Source organism: Schistocerca nitens, chromosome 4 (genome assembly GCF_023898315.1).
Source record: "Schistocerca nitens isolate TAMUIC-IGC-003100 chromosome 4, iqSchNite1.1, whole genome shotgun sequence".
In the NCBI taxonomy this organism is placed as follows: domain Eukaryota; kingdom Metazoa; phylum Arthropoda; class Insecta; order Orthoptera; family Acrididae; genus Schistocerca; species Schistocerca nitens.
Window position 1 is genome coordinate 717,748,629 of NC_064617.1, and position 17,116 is coordinate 717,765,744.

Below are 17,116 nucleotides of genomic sequence, written 5' to 3' on the forward strand. Positions count from 1 at the left end.
GGCATGTGCGTCACATGACAGGAATATGTTGTCGACCCACCTAACTTGTACACTTGGCGAATGGGTAAAAAGATTCTTCTACCTTGCCGATTTAGGTTTTCTTGTGGATGTGATAATCACTCGCAAAAAAGTGATGAAAACATAAGAGTTTGTCACATAAACTGAAAATAAAAAATTAAACTTTTCACTTGAGGGAAGACTTGAACCAAGGACCTCTCGTTCTGCAGCTGCTCATGCTAACCATGGGACCACGGCGCTCCTGAGCTCACACTATCCTTGATGTTGCCTATCTTGCGCATTGACTACTCAGTTTGTATATTTTGCTAATTTTTTTCATAGTTCTACACAACTTCTTCCTGTTTTCTCAATTGATCTGTGTTCAGTTTTTCAAGGCCTATCAACTGTGCCAACTTATAACTAAATCTGAGGGGGTTTGCGATGGGGAGGTTCCCTTGTTAGCCTTACTAGAGTATGATGAGATAACAGCAATCGAACAGGTTGAAACCCTTAAAGAATGCACAGAGAAAGTTAGTCTGTGAATGTCTTTCCTAAAGTCAGAGTTCATCGCCACATAAACTGACACCCAAAACTTGACTACAAAATACGCTCATATCAATAGAGCCCATATTTTAAATACTTAGGTGAAGTTCTTGAACCTATGGGCCGAAACAAAATAGCAAAAAGCATTTGCCTCCAAAAACTAAAGAGAGACTGTGGAAGAACCTACAAGGTGTACAATAAAAAATGCTTGTCCAAAAAAAACTAAAATTAGGCACTATAATACGGTATTAAAACCTGAAGTCCTGTATGCCAGTGGAACCCTGACAGTCCACATAAAAGGTGACCTACAAAACTTATTAAAGAAAAAACGTAAAATCATCAGAAAGATACTAGGGCCAAAGAAAACAGAAGAGGGCTATAGACTACAATTTTGTCAACAAACTGGGAAATTGTCCAATCTTACAGCAGACATGAAAAAGGTGATTAAAATTTTATGGGCACTTCTTTAGGCTTTCCAAAACAAGACTTACACACAAAATTCTTACTTACATAGAAGGACTTAAAACTATACCCTGGATACAAGAAATCAAAAAGAACCTACAAAAAGCTCCTATAAATTATTTAGACATCTTGGACAGAAAGGTATTTAAGCAGAAAGTTGCCAGATGGTAAGTTTAGTCAGAGAACAAAGCTCCAAAGAAAGCAGAAACAAAATGGATAGAGGAAAGAAAGAGAGCCCATGCAGAAGAAAAATGAAAGCAGTGTGGAAAAAAAAGGAAATTGTAAAGTGTTGTCTGACAACCTGGGAAACCTATTAAACAGTGGGGATTTCATTGTTAATTTCAGAGATAACTGTACAAAAGAGCAACATCTAGTTAATGTGCATAGAACATACAGTGTGGATACGTGAATACAAGATGCCACCAGGCCTGGCAGCATAAATGAAACTACAATTGACCCAATGTTCATTGGTAAATCAAAATGTGTCTGTAAAGGTGAGGTCATTGATACAGTTATCTCAGATCATCAGGCAGTTAAACTGATTTAAGAGAAATCACCCAAGAAATTTAACAATAGCAAATATATAAGGGAGATTAATTAATGAAGACAGCATTAGTGTCTTTAATCTCACCTTAAAAATGTAAGTTGGAACAAGGAAACAAATAGTTCTGTAGATGTAAAATTCAACATATCCTTGTCTTTAAATAGCATAAATACTGTTATGATACTTCAGCCCCTCTGAGGAAAATAAAAAGTAACAAAAAATCAAATGCATGAGTAACAGGTGAAATCAAAAAGTCAATACGAGTCTCTGGATGCTAAATAAATGTGCAAAGCAGAATACTGTTATGACACCATATACGAAGTTACGTAGGAAGAAGTACAGAGAAGCTATAATAGCAACAAAATAGTAGCATATTAATTTATTCATTGGAAAGGAGAACAAGAAAATGAAACTAGTGTGGAAAGTTATAAATAACACTAAACAAAAAATTTGAAGTGAAATTGTGTAAAGTGCATGATTTTGAGTTAGTTATGTTTATTTCAGTATAAAATGATACAAAATCATCATCTTCACAAATATTTAGCTCTAGTTTTTTTAAAAAGTAATCTACATTTTTATATAAATAACTCGCTAACTAAATATGTGTTCATGTCCCAAGATTCAGCATAACAAATTTTAAGTGAATAATTATGTGAATTATGTTATGTGTTATGCATTGATAAATTTTAGTGCCATTCTGGAAGTACCAAAGTAAAATATTACGAAAAAATCAAGATAATATTACATGAATGAAAATACTTTGTAAGCCCACTTTGTAACAGAACTATGTAAAGCACAAAAGAAAATATAGAAATTAACTAGTCACAAATGTATATAAAGGACTGCAAATGTTAAATGTCCATATGTACAGTATATACAATTACATATTTTGTTCATGGGCCATTCATGTTTACTGTAATGAGATGCACGAGATCAGCTATCCCATTCACAGAGAAAGCAGCAGTATTTAATATACCCTAACTGCATACCTAATAACAGTGCAACTACTTTCAAGTCACCATAAATCTGCCATTGAGAGTCATATACTTGATGGCTTCTAGTAAAATTTTCAAGTTTTGGTAAGACTCTTTCATATGCACACTATGCCCAACTGGAATAGAAGAAAGCTCATTATCAATATGTAACAGCACTCCTTTTTAGCTCAACTTTGATGAATCAATAAAGAGTCTCCATGCATCAGGGTTATAATTAATTCTGAGAGTCTTATTATGCCATTTACGTCTACACATGCCGCAAGACTATCTTGCATGTTAAAAAAAGAGTGAATTGTTGCTCCTTCTGTGGTAGAATGAAACACTTAACATTGCTTTCCAGAAAGTAGCACTGCTGCAATCTTGATGCTAAAATCTCAGCCTTAGCTTTTAGCTTTAGAGAGCTCCACATCTCTAATGAGATCACTTAACCCATTTTGAGACGATTTTTGTGGATCACCAGTTGATAATATATGTGGAAGAAACTCTGGATATTGTGATGTATATGGTTCAGGACATTCAGAATCCCCATCAGAAGTAATCTCGTACTCTGTCGGTGGTTCAGGTATTGGCAATCCTACCCCATGTCGCACTGGACACATGGCACATTGAATGTTAGAATAGATCACTGTCCGCATCTTCTTCTTAGATATTCCTTTCTTGATAGGAGGAACCATTCAAAAGGATCAGTCACTGACATGATTAGTTGGCTCGTGCCAGTTCGTGGCATTGCAAAGGGCATTGAACATCCTTTCCCATGCAGATCACATGTGGTGCCTAGGTTTATCTTGATCACCTATTTTGCACCCAAAATAACAACTGTAAGCTTTTTAATCATTGGAGTTATTTGCTGTTTCTGTGAAGCAAATGTCACTTCACCACACGCATAGCAAAATGTGTCAGCACTGTTAACACAAACTCGCATTTTTGTTCACTTCGATAGCAGTCAGCTTGAACAACTGGTAGTGAATCTGGAAACAAATGTGCAAAAATTATTACATGCATTAATAAAGTCACTGAAGTTGAAGATGAGGGGAAACAAAAAGATCACTAAAACTGGTATCAAAATGTTTATATCCAAAATATTGCACACAAGTAAGACCAGGGACAATAATATAATCCATTGTTACTAGTTATTGTGACTTCGACAAACAATTATAATATTTTATTTTAAACTTAACATAAAAATCCGTAAATAATTATCTCACCATAATAAAACAGTGTGAGATGAAAACTAGACCTAATTTTGAATTGTCTTTGTGATATTTGTGATCAGCACATTAGAATTGATAGGTCTTGGCTATTTTCATTTTATTTACATTTTCATTGTTTCACAGTGTAATCATAGGGGCAAACATAATAAAGCAAGTAATAAATTCACCATTAAACACAGAAATTAAATTGTTGATGACCCACCTCTAATATTTAATGATCATTATATTAATGTAGCTCAAAACCTGATCACATGTAAATGTAATCCAGGGACAAAGGGAGAAATTACAATAAGTTAAATAACAATGTGCTCATATCCAGTAACACCCAAAGAAATACAAAGGGTTATCAGTAAACTGGAGAGTAAATCTACTTGTAGAGTAAAACTACTTGTGGATTTGATGATATCCCAACTTGTTGACATAATCAATGAGTCTTTGCAACAAGTGTGTTTCAAACAGGCTTAAATTATCAACAGTAATACCAGTTAATAAAAGAAGGTGACAAGTTTAACGTTAGTAATTTCAGAGCAGTATCACTATTACATGTATTCTCAAAAATAACTGGAAGAATAATACATGATAGATAATTAGACTTTATAAACCATTTTTAAAACAGACTAAAAAGTATAAAATAATTTCTCCTGGCCCCATAAAGATTTCTAACCCGACACAGTTAGTCTTGAAAATTAGTGTCTTTGAATTTTTAATAGCTGTGACAGTACTTCTACAAATTAAAGCAATAGACACACACACACACACACACACACACACACACACACACACACACACACACACAACTGCAGTCTCAGACAACTGAAACCACCACTGCGTGTAGTAGCAGCACCAGTGCATGATGGGAGTGGTGACTGGGTGGGGTTAAGGAGGAGGCTGGGACGGGGAGGTGGATAGATAGTATGGTGCAGCTAGCAGACTGTGAAGTACTGCAGGTTAGATGGAGGTCAGGAGAGAGGTGGGAGGGGGGGGGGGGGGGGGGGGAGAAATAGCGGAAAAGGAGAGAAGTAAAAAGACTGAGTGTGACAGTGGAATGATAGCTGTGTAGTGCTGGAGTGGGAACAAGAAAGGGGCTGGATCGGTGAGGGCAGTGACTGACTCAGGTTGAGGCCAGGAGGATTATGGGAATGTTGGATGTATTGCAGGAAGAGTTCCCACCTGTGCAATTCAGAAAATTGGGTGTTGGGTTGGAAGGATCCATATGGCACAGGCTGTGAAGCAGTCATTGAAATTAAGGATGTCATGTGTGGCAGTGTGTTCGGCAACATGGTGGTCCACTTGTTTCTTGGTCACAGTTTGTCAGTGGCGATTCATGCAGACAGACAGCTTGTTGGTTGTCATGCCCACATAGAATGCAGTACAGTGGTTGTAGCTTAGATTGTGGATCACATGAGTGGTTTCACAGGTAGCCTGCCTTTGATGGGATAGGTGATGTTTATGACCATACTGGAGTGGGTGGTGGTGGGAGGATGTATGAGACAAGTCTTGCATCTAGGTCTATTACAGTGGTATGAGCGATGAGGTAAGGAGTTGGGAGCAGGGGTTGTGTAAGGATGGACAAGTATATTGTGTAGGTTCGGTGGACAGCGGACTACCACTGTGGGAGGGGTGGGAAGGATAGTGGGTAGGAAATTTCTCATTTCAGGGCATGGTGAAAGGTAGTCAAAACCCTGCAGAGAATGTAATTCTGAGTGGTACTGAGTTACGAGGGGAATGCTCCTTTGTGGACAGACAGTGGGACTTTGGGAGGTGGTGGGTGACTGGAAAGATAAGGCATGGGAGATTTGTTTTTTTACAAGGTTGGGAGGATAATTACAGTCTGTAAAGGCCTCAGTGAGACACTCTAATGTTGACGAAGGCCTTAATGGCTGAAAGCTTTATTTGTGACAGCTTTTTGTTGTGCCTATCTGCGACTCAGCATTTCTGCTATATGGTGAGTAATAGATAATTGATGCATGAATACTTCACCTAAGTCACTAATAATATGATATTTCTCAGTGCTTCTTACTACTACGTATTGCATGCATCCCACATTTCTTATTTTAAATTTTACAAGTATTGTCATAGTTATTAAAAATTCACATGCGCACATTTTCGGGACTATCTATATGGGGCTAGGAGAAAATGCATTATTCTTTGTGGTCCAATTTAAAAACTTGTTGCATTAAAAAGATTTTTATTTAAAAATTATTTTATTCTTTTTAGTCTTGGGTGTGTGAAATTTTTCAGTTAATTTCAAACATTTTGATGAGATTACAGCAGAGAAATGTGGAAAATTTCAGGTTTATTTCAGTTTATCTTTATCTGAGTGAACTAATGTATTGCTTCCTACCATGTATATATTAAAAAGACCATGAAGGTACAAATTAGAGAGGTTCGAGCTCACACGGAGGCTTATCAGGATTCATTCTTACCACAAAACGTTCATGAATGGAACAGGTAAATGGGGAAATAGCAGTTCTACACAAACTACCATCCGCTACACACCAGACAAGAAAGTGAGTTAATATTGCATCATCATCATCATCATCATCATCATCATCATCATCATAATCATCATCATTTAAGACTGATTATGCCTTTTAGCGTTCAGTCTGGAGAATAGCCCCCTTATAAAATTCATCCATGATCCCCTATTCAGTGCTAACATTGGTGCCTCTTCTGATGTTAAACCTATTACTTCAAAATCATTCTTAACCGAATCCAGGTACCTTTTCCTGCCCCAACTCCTCCTACCCTCTACTGCTGAACCCATGAGTCTTTTGGGTAACCTTGCTTCTCCCATGTGTGTAACATGACCCCACCATCTAAGCCTGTTCGCCCTTACTGCTACATCTATAGAGTTCATTCCCAGTCTTTCTTTGATTTCCTCATTGTGGACACCCTCCTGCCATTGTTCCCATCTACTAGTACCTGCAATCATCCTAGCTACTTTCATATCTGTAACCTCAACCTTGTTGATAAGGTAACCTGAATCCACCCAGCTTTCGCTCCCTGAGCGCTCACTGCAATAGCTGTGCTACACCTCGCTTCCAGTTCTTTCACTATGTTGCCATCCTGTGAGAATATGCATCCTAAGTACTTGAAACCGTCCACCTGTTCTAACTTTGTTCCTCCTATTTGGCACTCAATCCGTTTATATTTCTTTCCCACTGACATTACTTTCGTTTTGGAGATGCTAATCTTCATACCATAGTCCTTACATTTCTGATCTAGCTCTGAAATATTACTTTGCAAACTTTCAATCGAATCTGCCATCACAACTAAGTCATCCGCATATGCAAGACTGCTTATTTTGTGTTCACATATCTTAATCTCACCCAGCCAGTCTATTGTTTTCAACATATGATCCATAAATAATATGAACAACAGTGGAGACAGGTTGCAGCACACTGGACTCGCATTCGGGAGGACGACGGTTCAATCCCGTCTCCGGCCATCCTGATTTAGGTTTTCCGTGATTTCCCTAAATCGTTTCAGGCAAATGCCGGGATGGTTCCTTTGAAAGGGCACGGCCGATTTCCTTCCCAATCCTTCCCTAACCCGAGCTTGCGCTCCGTCTCTAATGACCTCGTTGTCGACGGGACGTTAAACACTAACCACCACCACCACAGGTTGAAGCCTTGTCTTACCCCTGAAACTACTCTGAACCATGAACTCAATTTACCGTCAACTCTAACTGCTGCCTGACTATCCTTTAATTGCTTGCAAAAGTTTGCCTCCTATTCCATAATCTCATAGAACAGACAATAACTTCCTCCTAGGAACCCGGTCATATGCCTTTTCTAGATCTATAAAGCATAGATACAATTCCCTGTTCCACTCATAACACTTCTCCATTATTTGCCGTAAGCTAAAGATCTGGTCCTGACAACCTCTAAGAGGCCTAAACCCACATTGATTTTCATCCAATTGGTCCTCAACTAATACTCGCACTTTCCTTTCAACAATACCTGAGAATACTTTACCCACAACGCTGATTAAAGAGGTACCTCTGTAGTTGTTACAATCTTTTCTGTTTCCATGTTTAAAGATTGGTGTGATTACTGCTTTTGTCCAGTCTGATGGAACCTGTCCCGACTCCCAGGCCATTTCAATTATCCTGTGTAGCCATTTAAGACCTGACATTCCTCTGTATTTGATGAGTTCCGACATAATTTCATCCACCCCAGCTGCTTTATTACACTGCAATCTATTGACCATTTTCTCCACTTCCTCAAATATGATCCTATTTCCATCATCATTCCTATCCCATTCTACCTCGAAATCTGAAACATTACTGATCGTATTTTCACCTACATTGAGCAACTCTTCAAAATATTCCCTCCATCTGCCCAAGGCATCCACAGGATTCACCAGCAGTTTTCCTGACCTGTCCAAAATACTTGTCATTTCCTTCTTACCTCCCTTTCGAAGACTGCGAATTACACTCCAAAATGGTTTTCCAGCAGCTTGACCCATAGTCTCCAACCTGTTTCCAAAGTCTTCCCAAGATTTCTTCTTGGACGCTGCAATTGTCTGTTTGGCTTTGTTTCTTTCTTCAACATAACTTTCTCTGTCTACCTGAGTTCTAGTATGTAGCCATTTTTGATACGCCTTCTTTTTCCTTTTACAGGCTGCCTTGACTGTGTCATTCCACCAAGCTGTTTGCTTCATCCTACTTTTACACACTACTGTTCCAAGACATTCTTTAGCCACTTCTAGTACTGTGTCCCTGTACCTTGTCCATTCCTTTTCCAATGACTGTAATTGACTACATTCAACTAACTGGTACCTTTCTGAGATCGCTGTTATGTACTTGTGCCTGATTTCCTTATTCTGAAGTTTCTCCGCTCTTATCCTCCTACATATGGACCCGACCTCCTGCACTTTCAGCCTCACAATCCCAATTTCATTGTAGATTAAATAATGATCAGTGTCATCAAAGAATCCCCTGAATACACGTGTCCCTCACAGCCTTCCTGAATTGCTGATCTCTTATTATATAGTCAATGACAGATCTGGTTCCCCTGCCTTCCCAAGTATACCGGTGAATGTTCTTATGTTTAAAAAAGGAGTTTGTGATTACTAAGCCCATACTGGCACAGAAATCCAAGAGTTGTTTCCCGTTCCTGTTGGCCTCCATATCCTCTCCAAATTTACCCATAACCTTTTCATACCCTTCTGTTCAATTTCAAATCCTTGCATTAAAATCCCCCATGAGCAGAACACTGTCCTTGTCCTTTACTCTAACAACTACATTACTGAGTGCCTCATAAAAACTATCCATCTTATCTTGATCTGTCCCTTCAAAATGCGAATATACTGACACAATCCTAATTTTCTTGCTAGACACTGTTAAATCTATCCACATCAGTCGTTCATTTACATACCTTATTGCAACTACACTGGGTTCCATTTCTTTCCTGATGTAAAGCCCTACACCCCATTGTGCTATTCCTGCTTTGACTCCTGACAGGTAGAGCTTGTATTCTCCCACTTCCTCTTCTTTCTCACCCCTTACCTGAATGTCACTAACAGCTAAAACGTCCAGCTCCATCTTACTTGCAGCCTTTGCCAGCTGTTCCTTCTTCCCAGAGTAGCCCCCATTGATATTAATAGCTCCCCATCTCATTACCATTTGTTTGCCAAGTCGTATCTTAGGAGTCCCTGGTTTGTTTGTTAGAGGTGGGACTCCGTCACCTCCAAAGGTCCGAGGCATTTTGCTCTGATTGTTGCCAGCATCATATTTAAAGTACCAGGGAAGCAGGTTGCTAGCCTTACTTGCCCCGAGTCCCATTGGGTTTTACCCCTAACGGTTGAGGGACTAACCGGTGGATTTGGTAGTCTTTGCCGTATGAGCACAAAGGTGACCACGACTCAGAATATGTCCGAGGTGCCCAGCCTTCTTCCAAAGTAACTGGTGTCCCGACTGTCGGGACCACTTACTTGGCCACTCATACGTTGCCCGTGATTCATGAACTAGGACATGACTGCATTGTCGCATATTTCTGAGCTATGTTGAAAGTTTACTGTCACTAGCTCATCAGCAAGTTAGTTTTAAAGCAATTGCAAAATTCGTGCTGAAGAGAGAAACATACAAGGAAGCAGCCTAATAAAAATGTGATAAAACAAAATTACTGTTAATACAAAAGGAGGATTTCAGGAAAGGAAAATAAATTGAAAATCTTTCTTCAGTTCCCAAAAACTAGTTTTTGAAGCTATAATGGATAATTAAGGGCAATCTGGCTGGTCTGATAGCAGGAAATTTAAAGGGGGGAGGAACTACATCTCATGGTGGAAACACTTTTTTAGTGTAAGATCAGTGTCTAGTGGGAAACGCAGCCAGGCAAGTACTAAAGATGTTAAAAAAGTTCAAGATAATCACAAAACTAAAGTGAAAAATAATGTTAGTATATTTCATCAAAATATTGGGGGACTGAAGAATAAAATTGATGAGCTTCTGCTTTGTTTAGAAGATATAGAAACTGAGAATGTAATAGATGTACTATGCCTGTATGAGCATCACATTGTCACTGATATGCAAAAGGTTAGCATCAATGGTTACAAATTAGCTGCACATGTAAGTAGAGATAATATGATGAGAGGAGGAGTTGCCAAATATGTCAAAAGGTTTTTGGTTGCATTATTCATTTTACTGTTCATTTCTCTTCATCTATCCATTTTTACTCCTCACTCTATCATCCTATTAATCTGTAGACTGAGGCTGGCACACCATTTACCAATGAACAATCTCTGACTGTATATTCTATCTGAAGCCTCCCCTTTCATCATTGTTTCCCCTTGTTATGTCAACAAGTGGGTCCCTCTCATACAGGTGCCCTCCTTTTTAACCTTTGTCCAAGATATTTTTCTTCGACCCCCCCCCCCCCCCCCACCCCTCCCCTGTCTCCTGTTCACCCTCCTCAGCAGTGCTAAGACTTGTCACATCCTGACAATAAAATACTGCCCAACCATAGTGTCTCATAATTTTATATTTTTCTCAAATGAATTCTTCACACACTGTCTTTTGATCCCAGACTAATCCATCAATACCATAAAATATGCCCCAAAATATTCCAGAGTGATGTGGTTTCTGCAATCACCAATTTAAGTTTTTGAAGAATCTACCTCTGTGATGGTATTGAGGACTGCCCATAGTTTAATGATGTAATTTCTAGCCAAAACTTCATGATGGACTACATGAAACCGCTTTTTTGAGCTTTTGGTGCCTTTTGTTTTTTTCTTATCTCCCATTGTAAATTAAATTTAATCACTTAGTTCCATTGTTTTAAAGCATTTATGGGTGTTACTAAGATAAAAAGTAGTTCCACAGCTGAGTTGCTTAATACGGAATACCCATTTGGCTTTCATGTACTGTTGATATCTATTTTATGGATCGTGGTGTAGCAGCATTAACAGTCAGATTCATTATGTGAACAAAAAGTTTGAAATGTCCAGGATTCACCCTATTCATCACACAAGACGGTCAGTATTTCTTCTTCAGCTTCTGAAGTGGTACTGAAAACCTATTGGTTTTAAATGCAGCTGATGTCTATAAAAAATAACATTTTTTCTACCTCTAAAAAAAGTGAAATCATTTTGTTAGTTCTGCATAGGAAATAAGAAATTTTAGATAGAAGCCTGATGTATAGTTACCAGTTGAAACTTACATATCTCTAAGAAGAAAGAGAAAGATGGTGTACTAAGAAAAGGTCAACATAAATCATGTAGAGAAGAATAAGTCTTGCCCCTTCAAGAATTAGGACAGGCACACAAAATGGGAAAAGAATCTCAGGTTGGATTACTTTGTTATAGTTAGAGGTCTGCGCGGATGCGGATATCCGCGGTATTTGTTACTTGGCAGATAAAATCGCGACCAGCACGGATATCCGCGGGTCATCTGCAGATAATGAGCAAGGCATCTGCCCAGTACATATGCTGCAATGTTAGTTCAAAACTTCAAGTCTGTTGACATTCTTGGAATCTTGCAGGGCCCGGGTAGAGCGGATGTGTGTTGCCCTCAGCCCCTGGCTACGACCGGCGTAGCTGTACCCAAGAGACCTGCGCCTAATTCGTTTCCGCGACCGTGTCTTTCGTGTGGCGTGAAATGCTCTCTGGGTGGCAAACCTGCCCACTGTCTACCAGACAGGTGCCCGTTGCAATTTTCCGCTGCCTTCAGTTAGCGCATTGTAGTGGCCGAGTGAGAATGTGCGTCGTAGCAAATATCAGTGAGAGTTCTTTCTTCAAATGAACACCATATCGATAGATACAATTTCGTGTAAGGTGAAAGAAGGTGATTTTACATTAGTGAAGGAAAACAAATTCGAAGTTGCGTGTGGATCTGGGTTTCTCGAGACGGCACAGTTTCTTATTGATGTGGGGGCCAAGTACGGTGCAGTGAGTGCTAAGGAACTGCTACTTCATCCAACCACTCCTAATTTCTATAACCACTTATTTTGTTGTCACTCTTCGGAAGACGAGTTATTTCTTCCGGACAACGTCAATTATTGCTGGTCCCGCGTCCAGCCATCCTGATTTAGGTTTTCCGTGATTTCCCTAAATCACTCCAGGCAAATGCCGGGATGGTTCCTCTGAAAGGGCACGGCCGACTTCCTTCCCCATCCTTCCCTAATCCGATGAGATCGATGACCACGCTGTCTGGTCTCCTTCCCCAAAACCAACCAACGAACCATTATTGCTGGCAGTTTAACTTTTTCACAGGTGCGCCAGCATTTTGCAGTGAAGGACTAATACTGTAAATATTTTCAACTGGTAATGACGAGGACTGAACGCGTAAGCTATAATATAATCATCAGCTGACATGAATGGCTTCAAAGTTTGAGACATCCAAGCAGTGAGTACAAAAAAACTGTCGGTATATGATACAATTTGCTAGTAACAGTTTAAAACCATCGTCAATTTCAGCTGCGTTGGCACAAGAGGTGCGAAATATAATTGTTTCTAAACACGTATTTTCATCATTTGATACTGTTACATTGAATTTCTTTCTTTTTTTTTTTTAATAGCGTTTCCAATCTCACGAGATTCGAACCGCTACTGTGTGTGCTCCGGAGCGCCAATGCTTTCCTGTTTGGAATGGTCTGCTTTAGAGTAGGTAAAGAGCATTTCCTGTGATTTAAGAAGTCAAAAGTAGTTAAGTTGTCGCAGAAATGGCACCCTAACAATAACTATGTCATTACATACTATAATTCTAAGTACTACTGTCTATTACTATTAATTACTCATTCAAAACTTAAATATATGCGGATGCGGATAAGGAACTTGCGGATGCGGGTTAATTGCTGCGGTTGCGGATTAGGACCTTGCGGATGCGGATTGCACTTTTCTTATCCGCGCAGACCTCTAGTTATAGTCCTTTTCCAAACCATATTGGCAGATATTGGTGTGGTATCTTCAAATTTTCCTCTGTTGATTCTTTTCCCAGTCCCTGAATGCTGAACTAATGCTCTGTTTCTAATATATGTTATGTTACTTGGATATTAAGGAAAGTCATAATAGTAGCAGTTGCATTTGCATCCATATAAACCAGTTTTATTAATTTTTCTATGTGGAATTCTATCAGATATTAAAATGTAATTGTGTACATTATAAACAAGTCAAGCGTTATGTTTGCTTTGCAGCCGATGCTACAGAAATAACTTTTGACCCTGGTGATATAATTACACATATTGATCAGATTGATGAAGGCTGGTGGCAAGGACTTGGACCTGATGGAACATTTGGTCTCTTCCCGGCAAATTACGTGGAACTGATTGACTGAGCTGCTGGCATGTATACATGGCAATTATACTGTTGATGTTCTGTGCATTGTATTAGTAAGGATCATTGGAAAAATATCCATTTTATAGATTTTATTATTTTCACTGTTATTGTGCACTTTTGATTGTGACGGTACATTTGCATTCAGAAAAAGATATGTGAAACTAGAGAGTATGAGTTTCTGTCTTTGTAATAATTTTGTTTGAGCATTACTGTGAAACAGGATAAGTCTTTGCATAGGATGTCAGGTTATTCCATTTCAGATACACTATAGCACTGCTCAATAGGCTGACTGACTGTTGACATTCATAGGTTCTTCCAGCAGTGTGATACTTCTGTAATTGTCTTGCAGCTCACACAGGTGACCACATATACATATTTGCTCAAGTTTTGGGAAGAATTTTTGATGCATCTCAAATTTGAATTGTTATGTGAGTCATTTGGGTAGAATTGTTATGCGAGTCATTTGGGTACAGGAAGTCTTAGCAATTTGTAATTCATATCCCAATGGGCATTATGATGAGAGGGACACATGTTGCGTCACAAGAAATAATTGTTAAAGAGATACATTTAAGTAGATAGTATTTTAACATATTTATGGAGTGTTAAGTAACAAGTGTTGTAAAACTATGTTATTGCTTTGCAAATGACTGTTAAACATTATACCCTTCATTTTTCTTCATGGTGAGTTCTTAAAGTTGGAGATGATATGTGTTGTTATTGTTGCTGGACACACATTTTGATAAAAGAGGGTATAGCACAGTCGCTAACTAAGTGCATGAGAATAGTACAGCAGCATGTTCATTTGTAGAAGACAATCCTGAGATCACAACAACTCAAAATGTTGTATCTTGACACAGTGAAGTGTGTGCCTTGAAGGACAGCAATGTATTTTGAAAATACTTAAATTGTAGTCTTAAAGGGCAATTTCCCTTCCATTTGAATGAGTTCTTAAACACCTTGATTTGTTTGTCTGCTAGGCAAGACAAGGCCTTTGTCACTGAGAGCACACTACACTGATCTTGTTTAGGAGGAATGTGTTATACATACTCATTGTAAAAGATTTTCCTTCTTTTGTGTTAGTTAGCATCTTGGCTATCTGCAACTGTTTGAGAACTCCTGTTCTGAATAGATGATAACACAAACATAGGCTTACCATTGATCACTTGCTTTATTAATGTCCTGTCATCATGACAACCTGCTACGTCAACAGAGAGATACAGAGTGAAAATTACAATAAAGAATCCTTGTCCGTACTATCAGTTTCCCAAAATTCTTAATCTGAATCAAAATGCCTACAGTCTTTAATTTTTATATGAAGCAATTGTAATTTTCTCTTTTCCTGTTTTTACTACCCATTCCAAAAATTTTAGCTAGAATTCAGACTCATAAACAAATATTTTACTTTGTAATACACATGGTAGTTACAGGGAAAACATACAGTTATACATCAACATAGTCAAGTATGTAAATGTGTCAAGAGATACTTTTTGCATCTATATATGATTGTGATAGTCTTCCTGTGGCCTAAAATGGAACTTGAACAATTCACAGTTCACCGTCTGTTCTTTCAGTCTTCTTTGTATACATAGATACACTCAAGCCATACCTGTTGTAACTACAAATGATGATGAAAAAGAACACTTGTGTTATACAGGGCAAGATGATTGCTGCATATGATGTAACTTTGCTTGCCTAACAGTTCTGTAGTAAGAAGTTTGAAAAACAAGTTAGTGATACTTAATCTGTGTATTCAACATGATGCATAACCTATGTTTATGTGTCTGTGAATAAACAGTAAATTAGAACTGAGTTGGAAACAACTTCAAATTTTATGTTATAGTTGACACTGATACAAAATCTCACTTGGACAAAGCATCAAAGTTAGAAATTGTATTAGGCCATTACTTTTACACTCAGTGATGCTTGTACAAAACCTTCATCCTTGTTAGTGATTAAATGAGCCTTTTTGTGCAATATTTCTTTTACTGTTCACAACTGTAATGAGTTCATTTTACAGTTAAAATAATTTATTTAATGTTGTATGTACACTTTCAGGCATTGCTTAGTTGTCATTTCAGTATGAAAGTGAACCTCCAACAGTATTATGTCTCACTTTATAGTTCTAGATTGAATTGTGTAACAGGCTGAGTATTACATAAATGTGTGTGTGTTCATTGCATATTCTTCAGTCCATGAACTATCCAAGCATATTTTCATTCTGTTATTTATTCTTGCCGTACACCCCAATGAAGCACAAAAATATAACTTGACACAAAACAGCAATTTCGGAGTATGTTATATTGCTGTGGCAGTTTCTATGCATCTTAAGTTTTATTTAAGACATGCAGTTACTGTCTTTGATGTTGTACATATGTATTACATTCTGCAATTTTTTTCCTTTTTGGAAATAAAAAACTTCTTTTTAACTGAAAATTCTTTGCAGATGCAAATTCACTGTGTATATTTTCTCTGTTGGTAATCTATTTGCAAATCAAACTCAGCAGATATTGTCAAGTTGAGTGTTGTATTTAAATCATGTGTGAGACTTTCCCAATATCTATGTTTGGCTCTTCATATTTACTGCTGTTAATCTGACTTTAATAATTTTGTATGGTTAGGTATTTAATCACAAAGGCAGTCACTATTTTAAGTTTTATCATAACTAAAATGTAACATATAACTAAAAAAAGCCTGAAACTGTATTTTGGAGATTGAAGTATTACAAATTTCATCATATTCATTAGACTGTAACAAATAAAGTATGAAATCGCCATGAAACTGTGTTTTCCTGTATAGAATACACACCCAGAATTTCGATGTCTGAAGGAAAATGTTCATTCAATTGAAGTGTCTTAAACTCTCAGTGTAAGACAGTAAAGGAAATACTCTTGTAGTGCTATCCAATTTACTGTTCAAAAATTTTGGAGTTTAGTTCAAACCAAAAATAATCCCTAATTATAGATTCATTGTTGATGTTTGTATTATAAAGAATTTTTTTATGTTTTCATTCTTGTGTAATTACAAGGATCCCACATGAACTATGGACATTGCCACTATGGGATGGCTTGCATGCCTCATTGAGATAAGTAGCTGCTTCATAGGTGTGACATTGAGGGGATATGATTCCTAAAAGGGAGCTGCAGGCTTTGCAGAAGTTGTAGAGACAATATTGTAGATGTCTGTCTGTTACAGGATCCTAGAGCATATTCTAAGCTCAGACATTGTGACATTCCTAGATGAAAACATGTTCTCTCAAAGAATCAGCTTGGTTTGTGTGAAAAACAGCTTGCTTTATTCATACAAACAATCTTGCAAAACCATAGGTGCAGGTTATTACAGCCTTCCCTGAGAAACCGTATTCAAGAGCACTTTTTTAGATAGTCTGACTTCAGTGTAGTGAAACCATTTCAAAAGAGAAGGAAGTTTGAGTAATAGTCATCACTTTACTTGTGCGTTTCTTGTTGCTGCTTGTCAATAATGTGGCTCGTTGAAAATATGGCTCACTTAGAAGAACCATTTTTTACGTCCAGGCTGGGATTTTATTTCCAATTTGGACACTGCTTGGTGATCTTGTTTCATTTTCTCCG

The 17,116-nt window shown here is 37.9% G+C and overlaps 1 protein-coding gene across 1 annotated transcript in view; it reads left to right on the forward strand.

Moving 5' to 3' along the window:
* The window catches only part of LOC126252796 (drebrin-like protein), a 209,349-nt gene extending 193,058 nt beyond the window's left edge, over nt 1-16,291 (forward strand). The window contains exon 11 of the mRNA XM_049953733.1: nt 13,388-16,291. Coding sequence (XP_049809690.1) covers nt 13,388-13,527 — 140 coding nt within the window. The 3' untranslated portion in view covers nt 13,528-16,291. The remainder of the gene's footprint in view (nt 1-13,387) is intronic.
* Nucleotides 16,292-17,116: the final 825 nt, after the last annotated feature.